The sequence below is a fragment of the Osmia bicornis genome, chromosome 14 (genome assembly GCF_907164935.1).
Source record: "Osmia bicornis bicornis chromosome 14, iOsmBic2.1, whole genome shotgun sequence".
NCBI classification, from domain to species: Eukaryota; Metazoa; Arthropoda; class Insecta; order Hymenoptera; family Megachilidae; genus Osmia; species Osmia bicornis.
This window is the reverse complement of record NC_060229.1, coordinates 3871009-3894655: the sequence shown is the minus strand read 5'-3', so window position 1 is coordinate 3894655 and position 23647 is coordinate 3871009. Positions and strand designations below refer to the sequence as shown.

Genomic DNA, 23647 nt, shown 5'->3' with positions numbered 1-23647 from the left:
GTGTTCGTATTCTATGTTTTGCATTCCTCGACGAGGCACGAGCGAAAACGTACGCGTTCAGTATGTAATTGAGAGAAAAGTTTGTTTCAGATGTTGCGGTGCCATCGAAAATGTCACAGGCGTGACGGGCTCCATGGATGGATGTTACTGGACCGGGTTAAGTGGCTTTGGAGAAAGCCAGCTTACCTCCGCCTTTTCCTTATGAAGTCACGAAACCAACAAGATAGTTAGCCATTGACGGCCTTCAACTGTCGGTCGTGTCATAAACGACGCGAATCTCGGAGCGAGCATACTCACCTTCTGTAATCTCTGATAGAAATTGATGACGTTCAGGATGTTACAGCTACTCGATTAGAAAGTATCCAGCTTATGGTGATTCTTTTTTCGAAACGTTTCAATTAGCGGGTTAATGAATGGAGGATCGAAGACTTACGATGAAGAATTCTTTTTATTTTATTTCATTCTCGACTATGCAAATAAGGATGTTTATTCTTCCAGATAATTACCGAGTTCCTATTCATTTCTACACGCTTCACTTAGTATTATAATACCAGTTCAAAGGGTTAATTTCAACAGAACGGAATCAGAAAGTTTGCAACTTGTTGTTGATATATTATTTTCCAGAGAATCAGGGTGCAACCATTCTGATAACAGAAAAAAAAAGAGTAATGTTCAGTGTTGCTTGACGAAGCGAGATAAGTAGCTGAAGTATTATAGGCGGTTGCAATTGAAAGTACAAAAGAGATCGCGGAAAGGTGGTAGGTCATAAGGATGTGGTCCTGGCTAGAGGGAGCAAGGTGCAGCATCGAGGACGTGCGTCGGCGCCTACACCCTGATATCGATCAACAAATTTTATTCGAATCGCTAGGAAACTACTCGAGCAGGGTCATGGTCTGGCCTTGATAATCTAAAATGACGTCGTCAGCATCTTGCTGACTTGAATTCTCAGCTACTCGAGACCTCGTCCATTAAGATTTCAGAAAGATTTCTGATCCTTATCATTGATGACCAAGTCTGTCATACAGTAAGATTTCTTTCTTCTATTATTTTACACTAATTAATTAAATAATCATCATGGGATAACAATAGGGTTCACGAAAATGACAAACACCAAGACTTTCATTATTCTTTATATATTTTTATTTATTTTATATTTACAAGAATACAAAAACTATGTCACCTTATGGTATCTAGAAATGAATCATTAGACTAAGAAAAAAAAAGTGAAATCAATGTCTTTTTTTAAGGAAGGATTAAAATGAGAGAAGAGAAAGGAGAGTCTCGGGTACTCGCGATATCCGCGGACTCTTACGAACAACGGTAAAGAAAAATAATGCGCGGAACGTGAAAAGACGCGGCTAAATTCTGACCTAGTTTTGCCAAGCGTGTCCTGGGTCATGACCATCGATTGTTTCTCCTCGTTCCTTCTCGCGGGTGCCTTCCCATGGATATGGGGTCACGACCCAAATGTTTTAGGGATCTATTTCTGGAATATTAAAAAATTCTTTTAAAAAATCAGGTACTTTGTTTAAAAGCTTCTTTTCGATTTTTGCGTTGGAATTCTTATTACCTTTTACTTCTGGATATCCATAAAATTTAAATCAATTTTATACCCACAGACGTAGAAAATATTTTCTATCCAAAACTTGCAGAAAAATTGAACTTCGTTTGCTTCGTCGATCATTAAGTTTCCTTCTGCAGTCTTTAAACTTCTTCGATGCACATTTTTACGTAACAATTCCACGTTTCTTTCACCACTCTCGTAATTTCATGAGGTAACTAAGAAACACTTAAACGAACGATCGTTGCACCTCGACGGTTAATCACCATAATGATAATGTTAATCAGGAGAAACTCAATAACATTACGAGGGGCTCGTAACGCCGCGTTCTTCGCGGATTCAGCAAGGTGTAAAATCCATTTTAAAACGCGGACGAGCTCTAACCTACTTACCGAAAGTCACGATCACGGTCAACGTTTGTATATACACACGTTCCTGCGAAATGCGTCACGTTTCACGAAGTGAAAGAAAGAAAATAAAAAAGAAAGAAGAAGGACCATTCTTACCGTTCGAAAGATTAATTTCCCAATGCCGAAGATTCATCGTTTTGTAAGTCATCGTTGAAGTAACTGTACAACCGAACAGGTACGCGTACGTGTACAATCAAGTTGTTGTACTTAATAAGAAACAACGTAAAAATACGTTGGGTTTATTCATAAATTTCTTTGCCATCCAACAAGGAACAGTAATTTCAAGAGGCTGATATTCGCCAGTCAATTATACTCTCGGCTCTAAATAAATGGGATGGCACACAGCCACCAAAGACAAGACACGGTGTTGAAAGGTACAGGTCCTGACCTACTTAGGACCAGTCACGTTCACGATCAAGGATTGAACTTCATCTTGCTCTCTCTTGAAAGGTACAGTGAGATGCATAAGTATTCGTAACCTTTCAATTAAAATTCATATCCTACACTTTCCAAAAAAAACAAAAACATTATGCTGTGTAATAGAATCGATGGATCCTGGAAGTTTAAGAGGAAATTATATAAATTACAATTAGCACATAATACGATAAATGGAAATAAAGAATACCGACACAGAGAGTGTTAATTAATACCAGGAAATTAAATAACAAGCATTACGTTTAGAAGATTCAATTTAGTGTATAGCACGTCCACGCTTCTTGAGTTACATCGACGATAAGATGTGTAAACATCATTTAAAGGGTTAATTAAGAGGATAATACTTTTGCAATTCACTGTATGTACACAGCGTCTGAACGCGTAATTATTCGGAAAGATCTACTACTGTGCGCTTCTGCAACAGGCACCACAAACGATGTTAGATGAGATCTTATCCGGACATTCTTTGGTCGCAAGGTGAACCGTGTTAGGTACCGTAAAAGATGGCCCGACCAAGTTTGACACACTTTGTGGCCGACCTCGGTGAGATTTCGAATCGTCGATTTATCGTGGTGCTTCGAATGCAAATTCACGTCCTACCGATATTGCGTGCAACGATACACCTTGCTAACTTTGAATTTATTAATTAAAAGGTTTTCCCTCGTGTCCCGGATCGAGCGTTTGTTGCCGCGATACAGCTGCTTTCTTTAAATAATTATCGCTCGTGTGCATCGTGTGGCCCGAAACGCGATTAAATAATACACGAGTTGATTTACCGAAACTTGTCGAAAATTCGATATCGGTAATTAGCGATCTTTGGTTATTCAAAGATGGATCTTCTGGAACTAACGCCACAGAAGGATATTTCAGATTATTTAATTATACCAGCAAAAAATTTCTAAAGTGGTAAATTACATAGATGCTCTTTCCTCCGATTGCAACCCGTACCGATTATTAAGCGTTCGATTCTGCCCGGCTGCAAAAGAAAGTTGCTGATCACTGTTCTAGATAATTATGCACGGGAAATTGGTTGACAGGTGTTGTTGATATTTCAACGAGACTATGTTAGTTTTCATGCTCGATTGGTGCCTCGCGAAGACAGCGTGTCTAAATTGAAATTATATTTTACAGCACGATGTTTAAGGTTCGCGTAGAGTAAAAAGTTAGAAAGTTTCTCTGCGTCTGTCATCCTCTGATATCTTGTATCCGACGTTTCTATGTTATAATTGGTTAATTTCAGGACAGTAGTATGTTCACGATTCGATTCGTCATAAGTAGTTGACATAGATTGACGTTCTGACTCCGAAATGAAGTGAAATTCGATCGATTGAGATTCTTTGCCGACTTGTACCTCTATTTTTTCGATGTCGATTTTCTTTTTGTTCTAGATACACCGGTAAAATTCGTCTACGTTTCGCATAAATCGTCGCGAAACTAGTGAAACGATAATTTAGAAATTTCGTCCGGAAGGTCGGCGTCGCACGATACTATTTCTAATGTAACTTAGATTCTTTGCTTTCAGATAGAATTTGAACTTGCAAACTTTTTCCTCGGTCTTCAGGGTCTTCCTGATATACTTCCTGATAGATACCAAAAATCCGTCCGGCCGGTTCTCCATTCGTCCAACAGCAGCAAATCTTTACCTCATCAAATGTAAGACAAAGTACACTTTATCCTCTTTAGTTTTCTTCCAAGAGAAATTTTCTATTTGCTATAAATACTTGAACGAGAGAAACCAGCTATCCCAATGTTTACCCGTGCAAACATTAAGTTATCTTCGGAATCAATGGCCCACAACTTTTGCAATCACGATTCGTCACTGTCAGAGACTCTGATTCATAAATACTCCAGATTTCTGAAACATCTCTATTTTATATCCCAGAGTTTAACGATCCATAATGAAACAGCGCCGTTTCACCCTTTTAGAAGGAGAAACAGCGTGCAATCACTTTTCCATCGAATCTAATCATGCTCGGGTCGCATTCTTAACCCGGCGACCTATCTGCAGAAGCATCGTGGCTCGTAATTCAGTGTTCCTTCCGTGAAATTGTTCTCGTCAACGGGTAAGCGAGCGGAGGTTGAACGGATCGCGATACGTTTCCTGAATGGACAGATAGAGAAGCGAGGAGGCGGCGGCGGCGACGACGATGCCGATGAGTAGGACAGTGTGTCGCTGTCGTGCGCGTTGGGCCTCGTTCTTCTCCACGTGACCTGGTCACTGGCCCACTTTGATTTCTCCTGGTTTATCCGCTCCTTCTCTTCGTCATCTCTCCTTCTTTCCGTATTATCGTTACCCTCACTTCCCATTCCCTTCCTCGATGTTCCGTTCCCGCTTCGTCGTGTCTACCATCGAAGAGAGGTCTCCACCTCTCTCTTCGATCGACGATCGGTCTTCATGGTCTTACGTTACCTCCACCATAAACGACCTCCACCACCGGTTCGTTCTTCGACCACCACCATCACCGCGATTCCTGGTCGAAGGCGCCGCTTATGACTTAGCCATGCGATTCCAGCACATGCCGTGGCACGAGGTACAACAGTCAGACAGGTACCATCCAGTTGACTAACCGGATGGACGAACGGTGCGCGGAAGAGATCGTTATTGCTATTAAGATCGCGTGAAAAAAGTTTCGATCGAACGTTCTTTCCAACTAGCAGTGTCCTGCGTCGAGCAATCGGCGAAAACGTTCGAAGATCGGTAAGGATCACAGTGTGTCGTGAATTGGGGACTCAGTGAACGAAATTTTGTCGTAGACGAAATTTGGATTCTTCATCGGACGTTCAAAGGCGGCCGGTGTATGAATCGGGAACTAGGTGACGAAAGAAAGGGAAGTGGAAGAAGAAGAAGAAGAGGATAGGTTCAGTGAAGAAGTGCGACACGTTGAGGAACTGGGGTGACAACGTGCGAACTTGATTAAAGACGTTCCGGTGTAACGTTGAGAAAGCTCGTGTTTGCTTCCGGACAACGACCGACGGAGGTTCTATCAAGGATTTCAGACGTTATGAGACGGTTTTAACGAATCGTTTAACGTATCACGGGATAACACGTTGCACGGTAAGCGCTCCTTTCTAACCCTTTGACACTTTATTCTGGGTCTAATATCCAATTAGGCAGATGATTAACTAATAATCAAATGGCTACCTTCCATTGTTAATATAACAGTAATATCGAAGAATTAACGTGTTTGGTAATGGAAAGCCTTCCACCGTCCCGATCACGAATTCGGCCCGCTCGTCTGATTCAAATTAAGGTTCATTAGTATTCCGAAGCAGCTGTAAAACTCATTTCCAACAGTGCCCGCCGCTTCCATTAGCCCAGGCTCGATATACTGTTATCTCATCCCGTTTAGACGACAGTCGTACGAATTCGGTCGATTTCGCGAATAAAAATAATATTCTTCCATATAGCCGGCTAAATTTCTCATTCCGACCCGATGAAACGGAAACGATACAATAAATATTAATGTAGAAAGTCTGTTCTGTGTAGACGAAAAATGAAGAAAGAAATCGGTCGATTCGAGTCGCGTAGGATCGTTTATCGGAACCAGGACGTGCGATCAGGAATCAGTGCGATCGTACGGAAGGTAATCTGACCGTGGAGGCAGGAGAAAGCTCGGTTTCCGACTTTGGCCCGTAGCAAACGAGGTGATATACATAGAAGATCATTTGGCATGCTCCGCTGCCTCACCGCATCCTTCTTCCTTTTTTTCCTCTTTACCTATTCTCTTTCTTCCTTCACCTCTCAACGATTTTATCCACGCGTCGTTACCTACGCGTTGCAGATTCTTAAAGTCTCGTTTCGAGATATTTCAATAGTCATGGGTAATTACTTCGCCGTTCCTCTTTTCATGATCTATCGTCAAAACGCTTGCCCGTAATGAATCTTCCCGTTCCGTCAATGTCAGCTGAAATTTCGTCCTGGATCGCTGTTAAGTTTCACCGGCTAATGAGGGATGCGTCGGCGAATCGATGACGCGGGTAATGACGTTAACCTCGTTCGTGTCGAAAATTGATCGAGCGGCTCGTTAGAACTCTCTTATGACTCGGAGCTTTCGTTAACGACGGGGATGAGCGTGGGTCATCGACGGGCTTCCTTCGAATTCTTCGCCGAACGTATCGATAGTCCCGGTTCGAAACGCAAGGAATAAGATTCCTCGCGATGACCCCGAGTCGTGTCACCGACACACGGCTGCACGCGTGTGTGTATACCTAACTTAGGTATGCCACCGCAGTGGGTAGTGGTAAGTTGGTAACGGTTGTCAGCGAGCAGACGGTTCGTGTCACTCTTTCCAATCGCGTTTGTTGATTTGCCCGTTTAACGCTCATTCACGAACCCTGTCGCTCTACTTTGACGAAACAATTTGGATAATTGATTTGTATGGATCGATGGAAAAATTTCTCGTTAACGAGGGGCACTTTCCTATCGATGTTTCCAAATTTCGTGGAATTCCTTTAATTTCACCACTCGAATCACGAAGACGTCGCTATGTAATGATCGGCTTCGTGACCAGCCTAGATTAGCCGGTTTAATACCTGCAGGAATCGTTGGCCTACATTCCGGTACCACTTTTCCACCCTCTTAAAATTCACACGACGCACTGTCCCTTTCAAGTTGCCCCAAATAACTTAGTCGATTTTGACACGTAGCGAGGATAGAAAGTGCTACCAGTTTAGCCTCGTCCTAACGTTTTCTTCGACTTTTCCTCCGGTTCGATACGGGCCACGGGTAAACTATCACTTTCTGCAATTCGTACGAAGCGAGATGATAGGCTGAACGGTCGTTCGACTCGAACCGTGATGATCGGTTTTGCACGAATGGCCGGGTTTTAAAGCGTTTCAAACGTTCGAGTGAAAGCAGAAAGCGTGTACGATACCGTTGTTTCGTGTTTCTTTACTGCTTTGCCTGTCTGCTCGCATCGGTTCATCGGATTATCCACTATTCGTTACCACGATCCCCAATTTTTTAAAATTCTAAATCACATTGGTACCAAATGGAAATAAATTGGAAAATAGAACAATCCTATTTTTAATGATTGCAATTATGGTTTGTCTGTCTGACTGTATCAATGATCCATATAATAGCAGTATTTCTACTGCGACAGTCAAAGTATCAAGTCCACAGCGCGTCAGACAATAGAACGATCGAGCTAGTTTTTCTCGGTGACAAAGACGCGGAACAGTTGCAAAAGGTAAACGTTCGTGGTTAGATTTACTCGATCCAATTCCGAGTAAAGAAAGGAAGGCGAAGAGGACAAAGATGACGAGGAAGCGTCTGCCCGTTGGCCGGCGAGGCCAACCCAATCGGGTCACCCAGATCCAATAATGAAGAAGAGTCGAACCGTGGGCTTTCTCCGAGGTCCGCGCGTACCTGCAGAATCCTATGCATACCTGTATGCTCCACGCATTCGCGCGAGTTGACGAACGGCCAATGAACGGCGAAGAATTTCGTATCCTACACTTTGACTCCTTACCTTAGGCCATAGAGTCGCGAGATCGTGATCGTGTCCCATGCTTTCGTGCTCGTGTACCCTTCCTGTATGCATCGCGATACGTGTCGTCGTTTGCAGAACCAAACAACTGGAGATCGTTTGTCGTACAGCTGGTTAAACACGAGGGAATTGCTCGAAGCAGAATGGAAAAAATGAGAGATGTAACGGGACAACTCTGCCGGACGAATTTTTATGGTACCTCGGATCTTGGGTGCAACATTTTTCATGTTGTGCAAGAGGATCGAGACGTATATGAGACGTGGGCCGTTTTATGGGTATCTTGCTATGAATTCATAATAGAATTGATGTTTATGGCGAGGGAATTTATAGATAATTTAGCATGAATTGCATGGAAAGGGAATGTCCCAGGCTTCGAGAGTCTGCCCTGCAATTTTCACTTATTCGCGATGTCGACACCTGTCGAGTATAATTTTAAAAGAAGACATAAACTTCACTGGGTGATAACAGGGAACCGTGTTTGCCTGCGTGCCACGAGCTTTGCTTTCAATTTATTGCCACGGTGTTCCGTTTATCCACGTTATGGTACACGAAACTACTTTTAGCTATCATGAAGATTTATCCTCCGGGACACATTAGCATAGATCCAGAGGAACATGGAATGCAGCTTCGTTCCTTGAACCCGAATTCACGAAAAACAGTCTTTCCAAATCTTTTATTTAAAGAAATTCCAAATAAACTCGGTCGCAGAAGCTTCAGTTTAGATCACAGTTAAGGTGAGGATCGTTAACGATAATTACCTTCGTCTTCTCCTGAAGACGTTTTTATCGCGATCGACGGTGCTTCGAAATCGAGCACCGAGAAAACGGAACGGTTTGAAGGAAAGTGATTTCCGGGTATTACACCTATGTCGTATCGGGCGTGAACGAACGAAAGGGAACGATTGTCGCGTTATCAGTCGTTAAATGTTCTCGCAGGAGTTCGCAATTATTCGCGGCGGACAATGAGCATGCTGTAATCGAGCCCGGTAATAGGAAGAAATACTTTCTCCGTGAAATCGAAGCGTTACATCAAACTATTTGTATTTTTAACTTTCTACAATATCTATACTGCTGCGTGTCGCTGATGATTTGCGAGCAACGGAAAACGAATTCAAGGCAGATTTCATTTTTACCGCTTCGACGAATTGTCGCGGCACGTAACTGTGCGTGCAGGTAATGACGCATTCCACGATGAAAATAAACGAGAACGACGATGGATAACACGAGAAATTGATAATTGATAGTACCGGTATCTTCCTCCGGTGTCAATTTCCAGGAGTTCTATTTAAAGAATGAATTAGCATAAAATATAAAGAAAATCTAGCGTCAAAGCTGCAAGATGATGAGAATTTCTCAGTTCTGGTAAGATTGTGTAATTTTTTCTTGAAGAAATAGATAACACCGTTCGGAATAATTAGAGAATGAAAGAATGGAATAACCAGGGGGAATTGGTAACTGGGTTACCGGGTGTCTTCTCGAGGCGATCATCTTCTTACTCTTCGTCTTCTATCTCACGGTCCGTTTCAGTAAGATCAGTCCCTTGTATAATTATTTATTCCTTCTTTCTCACATCCATCGCATTACGGCTTCGTGCGATAGGTAGAACACCTCGTACTCTACTGGGCTCTCTCTGACTGTTATAACGGGATTTTGGAACACGTAGGGACATCGTGTGCTCACCTTCCAGACACGCGTGTACCCGTAAGCGTGTAAATCTCCTCGTGAGATGAGGAAAACCGAGATGACGAAACAGCATCGCGGTACTTTGCTCGGTTCATTTGAAGTACCGTTTATCTTTTGTCACCTGCCTGCTACTTCCTCCTTCTAATTGACTCGTTAAGGATTAAAATACTGCTTGAGCTGCTATGTTGAATAATTAAGAAATTCAAGCTAAAGGCGTGTACAAATTTCACCCCCTTTCTGAATACTGAATAAAATTATGAAATAAATAACTCCATTGTTTAAGATAATTATAATTATTATCTATGACCTCTTCGCTAATACTCCCGTACCGTTATAAAAGGTAGCAAAGGATATTCAGTGATTAATTCACTCGACAACTGATGTAATTATTAAACAGTTTCTTTTGTGTAATTTATCTTCTTTCAGTATTAATGATAGAATCCTTTGTTGCAGATGGCTGTCGGGAAGAATATCCACTTGTTCCTCGTCATCCTTTCTTCGACGTCCGTCATTTCACACTCTCACGTGCCCGAAGCCGCAGGTAACAATCGTGTTGCGTAACAAATTGACAGTTGTAAATAAAGAATGAATTACGATTAAGACAAATACGTGCCAGGGATTGTATTCAATTTAAGAAATTATAAAAGAAATTCAAGTTCAACGATCTTTATCTCCAGGAGGCGCGAAAGTGATTAAAAACCGCGTGCTAATTAATCGCCCAATAAACCTAGAAACTTGATGACCATTAAACCTGCTCTAATTAAACAATTCAGCTCAACTAGTTTACAGATATCTTTCTTTTGAAATTCACGAGACTGGTTTGAAAATTCTTTCATAAAATTGCCAAGTATGTGTGTCACTTTGTGTCGATCGAGAACGCTCGAGCGTGCATTCGAAATAAGATTCGAGCCTGTATGAACATGGAATTCGCGACTTTCGAAAGGAAGTGAGACGTAAGTGGAATTCGGTGTCAGTGTTGGCACGTGAAATTCTAAAAAGCCCGATTCTCGGCTCGGGTAAACAGAGGACGATCGTCCTATTCAAACGCGCGCGCTTTTTCAATGACTGCAATTGGAGGGAATGATTATCTGGGAACACGTTCAGCCGGAAAAACACGCGTGGGAAATTGCGTGTCTGTTCGACAGCGTTGACACGCACAATTACGGGATCGCAAACAATTCGCGCGAGCCGTGTTTTGCCGGTCAATATCATCGTCGAACCGTGTTGAATGGCAGTTTCCACGCAATTGAGACTTTTCATTGACCCCCGACATTTTCTTCCTTTCATGACGAAGAAAAATGTAACGCGGGTTGATAAGTATCGATTCGTTCTACAATAAAGTTCTTCATGCGAGTTCGTGTAATTTTAAAGAGTAGATACTCTTTCAACCCTTCTACTAATGAAATCATTCGAACACGGTTTTATCAGTAAGTTGTTTGTAAATAAGGCTTGTGCGCATCACGTAATGTTTCCTTCCCGAAAAACGAATAATTCAGAAGATAATTGCTTAGTCGGATTAAAATGGAATATTCTGTATAATTAGTCCACAATTCATATTCATAACAAAAATGATTGTGTGCATAGTGAAACTCTGAGCCGTTATCCAAGCATCACGCAATATTCTAATTACCTTGTGTTCGTGCTACCGTATATTAAACACACAATCGATACGACACGGTTTGTACTATCGTCATCCCTGTAGTTGTTAATTAAAATCCGTTGATTAATGAAATTAAATATCGATAAAGGTATCAGGTTGCAAGCTCTATCGAGTGCGAATATTTTTATTTATAATCGAGGTAATAATACATAAAAGCAGGAGAAACGTCCATTAAATCTATAATGATGAATAAATTGATCGTTGGGTCAGAAGTTCATGACAGGTTGAATCGATATCCTTTCGTGGCACGGTTCGATGTTAAACGAAAGTCCGTGAAAAATAAAGAAAAATATCTGGAACGCCGGAAGAATACTGACAAACAGTTCGGCCGATTCACAGAGTAGGTCATTATATCGGTAGTATGTAGGCATATAAGGAGGCACGTGCGAAGCCTACATGCTTGCTCGCCTATATCTTAGTCACCTGAGCATAACCGATCACTTTGTACGTCGACTTCAATACAAGATTTAAGAAAAAGAAAAAAATTTTCGTGATTCCATTCATTTCGTATTCCTCCATCGTTGGAATCCATTGAAAATTTTGGCTCGTCCCCAAAAAATAAACGTAACAAATGCTCTTCCACGCTCGTGACCCACGGTTGAACAACCGATTTCTCTTATAAGTCAAAGAAACAGAATTTGGGACAACTGTTCCTGATTTGCATGTCCGACTAACAGGTCGAATACCAAACGAGTTCACTTAGTTTCGTTTTCGACTCGTTCGTTGAGAACCGTTGTACGTTCACCGTCTAATTACTACACCGTGATTAAAATAATTAGAGATACAAGTATATTGCCAGTTGGCTCGAATTTCAACCGATAGTTAACAAAATTCGAAACCAATTCCAAAGCACTTGCATTCTATCTGTGATTCTCACAGATATTCTAAAACATCTCTTCTTTATTTTACAGGTAGAAGGTTGTTCGGTGGATACAGGATAGTCCCAAAAGCCTGTCAACCGACGCTTCCAACCCGAGCGAATTCAAACGAGCCAACACTATGCATGTTCAACTACGAGTGTTCACGTAGAAATGGAAAAGTAGTCGGCGCGTGTATGGACGGTTTCCTATTCGGCGCGTGTTGCCAGCTGCCGTCGAAAATCAGCAGCGACGGTGACAAAATTCCGTTCACCGATGAACTGTTCAATCTGCACGAAATCGATCACGTCCCAGATATACCGATCCTCTTAAACTCGGATGGCACGCCGCTCGGAATGACGATCTCTCAAGACAGCACCGTTAAAACCGAGACGTCCGGGACATCCAATCACCCCAGTAACGAAGGAACCACCTACACCAAGATTTCAACGTTCGACGCGCCTTCTAGCACCATAAAAGCACCGTCAACTGGTGCACACCATGAGGACATCGTCGAGAACGCGGAGAAACCTCAATTACCTGCTCAGCCAGACTTAAGTCACCTGGAAGAAGATTTTCAGGCTCTGTTGGGCCAACAGAACGTGTTGGACGATTTGGCTCTACCTGGACTGTTGAGTCATTCCGACTCGAACAATGACATTCAGAATCATCAGGACAATTCAGCTGTTAATCCGGTCACCACGCTGCTCAGTCCTGATCAGATACTTCAGATAGCTGATCCAGTGGATCAGTTGCCAGCTTTGTTCTCTCAAGGTTTGGGTCAGAATAATCACAGTTCAGCCGATACCATATTGTTGAACGAGAATGGAACCACACTGAACGAGACGCATAACCCTGACGATTTGTTCAAGCCTACCGCAGAACCCAGCACCGAGGACAGGGTCGTTGAAACTCAGAGCACCACTCATAGATCAAAAGTAACTGAAGGTGTAATGGAGACGAGGAAACCTTCTTCAGAGACCACTTATCAGGGTAGTTCTACGAATCAATGGTTAAAGTTCCCTGCATCCTCGATATCCGACACCATGATTTCTGATTCTGATGATCACAAGTTTAGTACTTCCTCGATGACGAGATTACCGGTTGTTACCCAGATGTACGCCAACACGCAGAGGCTCACCACCGCTTCCTCCATCCTGGAGACTGCCATGGACAATTTCGAGAAGATCAGCACGGTAGAGGAGAGAGTGTCGACGAAGTACGTGGATGCTCTAAGTTCGAACGATGATAAAACCACCACGCCGATGAGTACTTTGAGCGATAAGAAGGAGGAGCTGATCAGGGTGCCTACTATCACTTATGACACGTCCTCAGGGAACAAGAAGGACGATGAGGTAGATAAAGAGGAGCTGGCGATCAATCATATCATATCAATATTGAACGATACGAAACCCGGTGCTGGTACCACTATTCAAACCCCAAATTCGTCCATCAACAAATGGGTCAGCATCGATGAAACCTCGAAGCCATCTCTGGTCAGGATCTCCACAACGAGACCCACGAGTGGACCCTCCTCGACCTTTCCTTACACGTTCTACAAGCCGGGACAATCGTCGAATTACTATATCTACGAAACAGTGCCCACTGAAACGACCTACTCTTCGTACCCAACTTCAAATTCGTATTCTTCAAGGCCGTCGACTCAGTCGACCTTCTCCAGTTATTCCACCAAGACGACCACGAATCCTCCTGCTCCTACTGTGATAGTTCTAGGTCCACTCAACACCGAGTACACCACCGAAATCGCCCAGAAGATCATCACCAAGAAACCGGTGACTGATTCCGTCAGACCCAACACCTCGTCCTTCAGACCTACCTCGGGACCCTTCAGACCTCTCACCACCAGGAAGCCCAGCGTCTCTACCACCATAACCCACAACATCAGCACGGTGATTTCGAACGTAGCCACGAATAACGTCGTCTCGACCAGCTTCTTCAGCGTTAATTTAAAGGACGGGACCACTTCGAAGCCAACGGTGAGCAACAACTTCAGCACAGAGGCTGCTGTCTTAGAGAATGATACTGAACAGAATTCTGAGAAGATATCGACGAAGAGACCTAACGTTTGGACCACTTCTTCTTGGTCCAGTAAACCAAGCTTCTATTTGAAACCATCGACGCCATCGGACGAGAACATGACACCTGTCGATACTATAGTCTTCAAAGAACCTGTCGTTTCGACCACAATCAATTTCAAGGCGACCACGTCGGTGCCTCATTGTGACGAAGAGACAGCAGCACCAGATGACTTGATCAACTTCCCACCTGTTCGAAACCCGAACCTTAATACCTCGACGCCCATCGTTCAGCACGAGAAACCAACCATCGTGGAGACTTTCAATAATACAGGCTATCCAGATATCGAGATCATCAGCGAGAATGATATTCCAACACCGACCTTCATCGAGGATGATGTCTTGAACAACAAAGTCGATACCTTTGTGAATAAGATTGTTCAATCGCTACAAGGCAATTTTCAGGTAGAATTATTTTTTATATTATAAATTAATTGCGTTTCTTATATATAATTAATATACTAATCTTATAAATATTTTCAGGATCTCAAAGATATCGTGTACAATCGTGTCAATGCGACCACTGCTGCTCCATCCACGGTGACAAAGAGACCAGCGACCACCACGAGGAAACCCGTGCGAAGACCAGCGACCACTGCGAAGCCTTCGTACACGACGACGAAGAAACCAGCCACCACGAAGAGGCCAGTTAGTCGTCCAACATCCTCCAGGCCGTCGGTGTCAGAGAAACCAGTTCGTCCGACGAAACCGACTACTGCGAAACCGAAACCGACCACGGTGTCCAGTGCGACCACGAGGAGACCCCAGGTTACAACGAAACGTACGAAACCGACTAGAAGACCAACTACAACGCCAGCGATAAGCACCGAAGCGATAGTCGCTGACGAAGACAGCAGCATTTCGAACAACATCGAAACTACCACTACCCCACAGATCACATCGTCGAACGATTTTCGTTCCCGTGAGTATTTGCACCTTCCATGATTTTCAATTTTCAGATTTTCATGGTTACAATTGTTTTAATAAAGTTACTGTGATATAAGGGTCGATACTTGTGCTTGATTTAAATTTTATAAATGTAGTGTAAGGATAAATATTTCTAATCCAAATCCCAAATTCCATGAGCCTTGAAATGTCTATTTCATTTGGATTCTTGGAATTATCGCATGATTGTATTTCCTCATCGTTGTTTATTTATTAATCATGTATACATTTATTTTATTTTAGAATAAAAGACAGAAAAAAATATGTGGTTTTTGTGTTGTCCATTGCAATCACTCGCTTCTTGCTCGATTGTAACAGGGTGATTAACATTTTGCAGAATGCGGTATAAGACCTCTGATTAAGTCAGGTAGAATCGTCGGTGGTAAAGCAGCGACTTTTGGCGAATGGCCGTGGCAGGTTTTGGTTCGCGAGGCCACTTGGCTTGGTCTTTTCACGAAGAATAAATGCGGAGGTGTTTTGATCACTGATAAATACGTCATCACTGCAGCTCATTGTCAACCAGGGTAAATAACGATCTTCGATTTATATTCTATCCAAGTCAGACCTCGAGTAAACATCTGGATGAATTTTCTGCAGATTTTTAGCAACTTTAGTAGCTGTTTTTGGAGAGTTCGATTTGTCAGGTGAATTGGAATCCAAACGCAGCGTGACCAGGAACGTTAGACGAGTTATAGTGAACAGAGGCTACAATCCAACGACTTTTGAAAGCGATCTGGCTCTTCTGGAACTGGAATCGCCGATACAATTCGACGTTCACATCGTGCCCATTTGTATGCCCGATGATGGTATAGATTTTATTGGTAGAATGGCCACGGTCACCGGTTGGGGACGATTGAAGTACAGTGAGTACACCTGATTCTGGTAGTCATAATCTCACCAGTTTGTACAAATAATCCCAAGTTTTTCGTTTTGAATAATTTACAGATGGCGGAGTACCTTCCGTTCTGCAAGAAGTCCAAGTGCCCATAATAAAGAATTCCGTGTGTCAAGAGATGTTCCAGACTGGTGGACATTCCAAGCTGATCCTCGACAGTTTCTTGTGCGCTGGTTACGCCACTGGCCAGAAAGACTCTTGCGAGGTATTTTTTTGCGTAATTTGATGTACCACTGGAAACCATCAACTTCCCGTACCATTCGTTTCTTTCGTAAATTCGCAACGGTATCGCATTGTTGGATTGACGTTTTTAGGGTGACAGCGGTGGACCATTGGTGATGCAACGACCCGATGGAAGATGGTTCTTAGTGGGCACCGTGTCTCACGGAATAACCTGTGCCGCGCCCTATCTTCCAGGTGTCTACATGAGGACGACTTACTTCAAACCTTGGCTGCACAGCATCACCGGGGTCTGAGGACCAGGAAATCCATTGATTTTCTGGACACTTGATGGGCACTGACGATTCCGTGCCACCTGTATAAATGTACAAAGGAAGACTAATTTATTTCCTTCGGACTAGATTGAGGAATACCAGTTAAGAGATATTAGAACTAAACGAACACGAATACGTTTCATTATATGTAGTATCGGGTCATCTGATCTCAGGGTCCATATTCCATTCTTCAGACCATCTTTGTTAATTGAAAAAATTGAAAAACTAATACTTTATTCTATATGAATCATGACATTATTTATAGGGTGATCTGGTACTTGCGATTTCGAATAACCTCTGTCTAATTATATTTGGAGAATGTTGATCAGTGAAATTTGTTTTTGTTGAACAGACATTTTTTTTCAAGAAACAATCGAGTATTTAACCTGTATCCATCGAACGTGTTGTGTGTTCCCTGTATGTACATATACGTGTTTCACGTACTATACGTATAGAACTACGAGCCTTATTTATTTCGTTGTTAGCTGTTATTTATTAAACTCATTTTTATACGAGATAACAATGTTTTACTTTTCAGCCTTACTACCCTAATCAACTAGACTCTAGCCTAGTTAAAAACATTTGTACGTTTCACGCGAAGACAAACTTATCAATCAAGATTAAAACTCTTCGAATTTCACTGTACCAGCAGTACTGCGATAATCAACCTCCCGTGCGTGTTAATGTTAATAAGTTTAATCGTGGATGAAGTTTTCTTGGAAGTTTAAAACCTGTTACGTTGATCAACACGCGACAGTTAATCCTAAGTAGTACAACTACACGATAAAAGTGTACAATGTGTTTGTTCGTCATGTGGGGAAGTCACTCAAGAATAATGAATAAATATGTTCAACTCTGGTAAGTAATCCGACGGAACATAAAGCGTGATACGAACGAAATACATACAGGGGTGACTTCATCCCTTTAATTTTACTTGATGGATAGTATAGATCTTGATTCTTGCAAGAATAGAAAATTACACAAACCGTGATTAGTTGCATATTATAAAAATAACTTATACATGCAACGTAAGCAATGTACTTTGGCATTTCCATAAAGAGGTGATCGTTTATGCGGTTCAAACATGTTTACAGAAACCTTCAGAAAATACCTGTTCCTAAAGTTATTGCGAGCAATTTGTCGAAATGAAATTTAACAGAATAACGAGCACTGCGAAATGTATACGCAGGTGTATTATTAACGAATCTCCTACAGAAGAAATATATGGAGCAGGATCGACCGCCAGATAGAGCATCAGGACACGTCGGATCAATATGTTCAAGAGAGACCGAAACAACGGTGATCTACTTGGAACAACGAGGAAAGAGCTAAACACCTACACGAAAGTGTGCCCAGTGAATGGCGCTGTTCTATCCTTCGCTGGGGTGCGATCGCAATTTTTCCTTTACCCTTAAACGAAAATTATTAACCATTAAAGTACTATTTGCACAAACAAGAACTTACGACTACGAGTTTAATCAAGCTCGTAAACAATTTTGCGATTTAACACGATATTTGCACTTCTCTGAACAATAAAACGATCCTGGCTATGTACCATTTCCATCCGCGATTGCAAATTTACAAATCAAACAAAATCACTCTGGCAGGAAGATTCAAAGCAAACAAACGGTACCACCTCCCCTCGTTAATTCAACAATCTGTATATATTGATATTTTAATAATGAAGTGAAATATGAAAATGTTTCTTTTCATTTCATATTTGTTTCCGTGTTATGAATAACACATAAAAGAATGGAAAATCTGAATGAAGAAAATGTCACCTAGGTCGTGTGCGTAAAAAGCTCGGCTGTCGCGCTTGCGCCGATGTTTGTACGAGCTTGTACAAGGGAAACCGGAACGACGTAAGAGTATAGATTGCCAATGCTAGCGGAGCTTGGATTCAGTCCTCCGGCAAACTCCATCGAGGACTTGTTGATCCCGTGAGCAAGCACGAAACGCAGCTGATCCTTCCTGGTTGACCTACCAAGAAACACCGGGCAAGAATTAGAGTGACTAGGGATCTCGTGAGTTCAATAATTATTTTTTCATTTCTATTTCTACCACTGTCTTCAATTACCAAATTATTAGCAAATACCTTGTTGCATAATTTTGAATCATTCATTGACGGTGGGTGAAAAAGGTATGGCACACTTTTGCGCAATCAATTTATTGTAAGGGTAGTTACTTTATTTTTAATCTTTTATGATCTAAAAGCGCCTTCTAAGCTGGGGTTTAATTAACCCTCGGCGACAGGTCGCTGAGACGGCGATAAATTTAATTTAATTTTAGACTCCTTCAGATGACTTAGCAATTAGCGTATTAAAAGATATTCAGAATTAATTTTTTCATATAATTTGCTATCTCAAATTATTATTCAAAATTGTCTTCGTTCTTAATTATTTTAATTTAATTGAATTCGTAGTAGACCGACGTGTTAATTATCGTTGGCTCGAAGTAACGATTGGAAATCTTACTTAAATTTCAGAGGTTTAGGAAACAGCTTTTAACGCGACCAAAGATGCACACGTGTTTTGCAGTGACCGTCGTCGTTTTAGCGATCACGGTACACTTTGGTGTCGAAGGATGGGGTGGTTTGTTTAATCGTTTCAGCCCGGAAATGCTGTCGAATCTTGGCTACGGAAGTCACGGTGACTACATGAGCAAAACGGGACTGTACCAGGTACGTACCGTTCTTTTCATTTCATAACTAGCTGCAACTACTTAATCCAACTGTACACAACAAAAATAGCTAGCTGCAATTTTGCTGCAGCAGTGTCGGCATACGATCGATAACATTATTCCCGCGTAACTGTATCCACTTACGTGCCAACCGCTTGCAATCCTCGCGAGAGAAGTGTCATTAAATTTGCTTTGCCGTCGGCAAAGAATCAAATGAAAATTGTTAGCTGCTCGTTAAACGATCCCTCGAGTTCTCTATTCAAATACAAGAGGGAAGGTTTTTAGACCGTCCACCGTTGACCCGAATGCGTCCAAGGGTTGTGCATAATTCATTCGTAACAGGTGTAAGAGTCAATTTACGACAAGCAAAGACACGACCTGCTCCACTTTTCTTCCTGCCACGCGATATTTCAATCGCGTGTCCGTTTCTTACCGGGAATTCTCTAACTTCCGTTTTCATTCAAGCGACCATTGTCGGCTGGATATGGGAATTCTTATGGAGAATCGTTAGAAGACGTGGTGCCGTGTTTCGAAAGAAGATGCACCGCTAATGAGCACTGTTGTCAGGGCTCTATCTGCGTGAACGTTGATGGAGGTAATTTTTACTCCTTTTTTTTATATGACCCACCTCATATAAAAATCCTAGTTACGTCAATATTTCCCTGTACACCTAAGTGCAACGTAGGAATCTCTTGATTAACATTTTCCATCCGATTTGGGATGCGTGACAGCTGTTACGCTGATTTTAACCGGGATTAGGGGGTAGATACTTGCTGTCACTTGCTCTGGGTCTTGGAAACAATTAAGAAAATTCTTCAGAAGGCCATGGAGTGTTAGGAGAGTTAGGGTAGTCAAAGAGAGCCTGCGTTGCACACCTCGAACTCTAATAATACTTACTTTTTTTCTGTTTCAGCAATGGGTCATTGCGTGTACGACTTGGGACAGAAACAGGGCGAATTATGCAGGAATGACAACGATTGCGAAACTGGACTGATGTGTGCCGAGATAGCCGGTAGCGAGACTCGTTCCTGTCAACCACCGGTCACTTCTAATAAACTGTATAGTAAGTATTAATAATAGGTCTATTACCAAAGGTTTTAAAGCGGACTAGGTATTAAGGCATTAGCCTTTGTTCTTTTGATATTATTCAGGGGTGGTTTTAGACACCTTTGGACCCTTGATTCTTTTGGATATTCTTTGCATAAATTTTATTAGAAACTTGGTATAATAGAAAAATATTAACATGTAATCGGCCCTTGATGGGCAATTAAGATACTGTGGTAACCATAAGGGTAAAGGAACATAGGGGTGATCGATAAAGGTCAACTGGAAAACGATTACGTCAGAGCGATAAGCTCTTACGTAAGTCGTTTGCTTATAACTTTTAAAATATTGTACTATAATAAAAGAGAATCTAATTAATTTAAAATGCCAGAAATATTGAGCAAGCCTTCTTTTCATGTTTCCTAATGTTATGTCATTGCACACTTTAAAATGGCACCAGCAGCGCCATCTAATGGTGCCCATGCAATCAGAAAACAAAAAGTTGCTTTCTCCAAATTCAAAAGAAAAACATTGATTGTTCCAGATGAGGAGTGCAACATGTCTGGGGAATGCGATGTCACTCGTGGTTTGTGCTGCCAGCTTCAAAGACGTCATCGACAAACGGCAAGAAAGGTACTTTTTCTTTTCTAATGAATTCATCTAATTTTATGGTTGACTTAATTGCTGAAGAGGTTCTAATTTTCTGTTAGGTTTGTGCATATTTTAAAGATCCTCTGGTGTGTATTGGACCAGTCGCGATGGACCAGATGAAGTCCGTTGTGCAGTACACTTCCGGTGAGAAGCGTATCACTGGACAAGGAAATCGACTTTTCAAACGAGTTCCTTTCGCCTAAGAATTTCACACGAATCGAAGAGAACGAGAGGAGTGTCTACATTAATTAAATTCTGTCCTCATTATTGAAAGTAAAATCCAAGCTAAGTCTTTCGAAGTTCTCCTGATCCCAGATTCTTCTCTGTCTCCGTAAACATTTCATAATTTTCATCATTGCGAGAGTGGTAGGAGAATCTGGAAACAACGTAAACGCGCCTTCCAAATCATTTTTCTTTAAATATTACGACTGACAAACACATATCATAATCATAAGGTAACATATCAATGAGAAGATTTATGTACGCAGAGGCTAATATTAATAATTATTAACAAACAATGTGTACAGGGTATACTTTGAGAAGAAATAAGAAAGTATATCATTCTTTTCATTCCTTGAATGTTGTTTTTGAGAAAATTAGAGTTTTAAAAATTGAATAGGAATTGAATAAATAAAAAATAGATAACGATAGAAGTAGAAAAGATAGATAAATGAATCTCTATTTCTCATAAACCGAAATGATTAGAATATTTAATTTCTTTATTGGTTTACTTCGACATAATTATTTTGCAGTAAATATACGACTGAAGAAATAAATTTTTTGCCCTGTACACGAGCAAAACTTTTCCTGAATTTATTCTTAAGACTTTTACTCGAATTACTCAAACGCACACGGAATAAGATATGCTTTATCATTCTTCTGTTTCTGAAATTGATGATTAGAACGACATTATATATTAATAAGATCAATGTTTCGAATTTAATTGAAGAAAAAACACTTTAAACAAGCTTCGTCGGTGTCTAACAAACGTAACTTAATATGCATCGTGTCGTGAGGTTTAAAAGTATTTTAATTACATATCAATGAAATTTCTGCTTATCGTAGCGTATATTCCAAAAAATAATTGAAACTATACGGTGTGTACGTAGACACATTAAGTAGCAAATGATTTCTTTACGTGAGAATCGCACAATTAAAACGCTTAACGCGTGAATCATTCGATCGAATATTAGTAATTGATTCGCTTTTAAGCGTTACGTTAATTAGTAATATAATTAAAAAAATCTTTCTATGTGTGAGAATTGTTACGTTAAATGGTAATTAGAAAAAAAAAGAGTTACGTGAATAATCATGATCGTGAAGATGAAACACACGAACGAAACAAATGTTGAAAACATTTTCCGATGCGTAAAGTACCTGCTGCGAAAAATTTTTGGACAAGAAAAGCTCGCTTCTATGCCATTGGTGCTAGTCATCGAGTGTCCAAAACACACACAAAATAAAGAGAGTAATATATTTCTAGTTACACGTTATTAATATTATTACTTCCAACGTTGACCTGTTTATCTAATAAGGGGAAACTCGTAACATATCATGCCTAATCCATTAAGGGAATCTTAAATGTGACATGTTACTACAAGATATATATCTAACTGAAATTATATTTTTATCTTTCGATCGATATGTATACTTAAATGCTATATATACACATATTTACATAGTATTCATATATTTTCCGGATGCGTATATCTCTATATAAAATAATGTTACTACCCTCTGATGCGTCGTGCGTCGTCTCTAAGGGTTTATCGATTAGATGATCTTTGTTTCAGAAGAAATGATTTGTATTAATTGTATCAATTGTCACTTTACTCTTATCCTCTTTGTACTAACATTTTCGTCTCGAATAATTTATAACGATAGTTGCTTTTAGTCCTCGAATCCTACTGTTAATTTATAAACCAAAGAGACGAGAATGAGTCAATGAACTGAAACTAATACATATCATAGGATAAGTAAATTTCCCGAAGGAAGATTTGGAAAACTTTTTTCCATCTATTGTTTAAACGTACGACTCATTAGGGGACTACAGCCATTTCCGGCTCGAGTCAAAAGTACCTCTGTCAAATGAATTAATTCCAGCATAATTATGTATGTGTAACTACGTATATGTAATGTTTAAAATTATACTACAGAGTTGAAAATAGTTTAATGTGAAATAAATTGTGATGCATATGAAACAGTTAATTCTGCTTCTCCCATTCTTTTTGTAAATAACCCTTCATTTGGTTTATTATATTTCTGCGTCCCTGATATGTATGCATCTCTTACGTGTCTGACCTTTCTGAATTCTTACCTTATCTTACTTACCTTACCTTTCTGAATTCTTTACGTCCCTGCATCTCTTACATTCCGTTTTTTTTTTTTTTTTTTTTTTTAACGTGGTGGAAATCTTCAGAAAGACACCTCTAGCCCCCCTGGGGAGGGGCCGGAGGTAGTGTGGGATTTTTACCCACTAAAACCACCACGGTGGCCTACACTAGGGCTATAGGGAGGGCTCCGGGACCTTTTACAAACACACCGGCATCCCCGCACCCCTGGCGCACTAGCGCCCATATTCTTTAACCCTTTCCCGTTTGCTAAGTTCCGCCGACATCAGGGGCCACACCCGATGCCGGCGCTACTCGGGCCGCGTGCAGTGGAGACCAGGGCCCCAGCCCCGGCTTCCTGCAACCCTTTGGCCCCGCTTATCCCTTATATCTCCATTTTCTTTACATCCCTGCATCCC

The 23647-nt window shown here is 41.2% G+C and overlaps 2 protein-coding genes across 2 annotated transcripts; both read left to right on the top strand.

Moving 5' to 3' along the window:
• The first annotated feature begins 5397 nt into the window (after positions 1 to 5397).
• Positions 5398 to 16782, top strand: LOC114872715 (serine protease filzig). The gene is made up of 9 exons (XM_046288620.1): positions 5398 to 5461; positions 10031 to 10118; positions 12149 to 12999; positions 13075 to 14595; positions 14674 to 15112; positions 15473 to 15659; positions 15733 to 15998; positions 16081 to 16235; positions 16345 to 16782. The coding sequence occupies exons 2-9, from the start codon at positions 10031 to 10033 to the stop codon at positions 16504 to 16506; spliced, it is 3669 nt and encodes a 1222-aa protein (XP_046144576.1). The 5' UTR covers positions 5398 to 5461; the 3' UTR covers positions 16507 to 16782.
• Positions 16783 to 18386: 1604 nt separating this feature from the next.
• Positions 18387 to 23106, top strand: LOC114872751 (prohormone-3-like). The gene is made up of 6 exons (XM_029180326.2): positions 18387 to 18548; positions 19010 to 19204; positions 19669 to 19798; positions 20117 to 20266; positions 20792 to 20880; positions 20958 to 23106. The coding sequence occupies exons 2-6, from the start codon at positions 19043 to 19045 to the stop codon at positions 21099 to 21101; spliced, it is 675 nt and encodes a 224-aa protein (XP_029036159.1). The 5' UTR covers positions 18387 to 18548; positions 19010 to 19042; the 3' UTR covers positions 21102 to 23106.
• The last annotated feature ends 541 nt before the right edge of the window (positions 23107 to 23647 follow it).

Bases quoted from the DNA above. Each gene is read 5' to 3' on its own strand.
- LOC114872715 (XM_046288620.1), top strand. From the start codon at position 10,031: ATGGCTGTCGGGAAGAATATCCACTTGTTCCTCGTCATCCTTTCTTCG. The intron at 13,000-13,074 runs GTTGAAACTCAG...CCTTCTTCAGAG, and splicing joins CCAGCACCGAGGACAGGGTC to ACCACTTATCAGGGTAGTTC. The intron at 15,113-15,472 runs GTGAGTATTTGC...AACATTTTGCAG, and splicing joins GTCGAACGATTTTCGTTCCC to AATGCGGTATAAGACCTCTG.
- LOC114872751 (XM_029180326.2), top strand. From the start codon at position 19,043: ATGCACACGTGTTTTGCAGTGACCGTCGTCGTTTTAGCGATCACGGTA. The intron at 19,205-19,668 runs GTACGTACCGTT...TTTTCATTCAAG, and splicing joins GCAAAACGGGACTGTACCAG to CGACCATTGTCGGCTGGATA. The intron at 20,881-20,957 runs GTACTTTTTCTT...ATTTTCTGTTAG, and splicing joins ATCGACAAACGGCAAGAAAG to GTTTGTGCATATTTTAAAGA.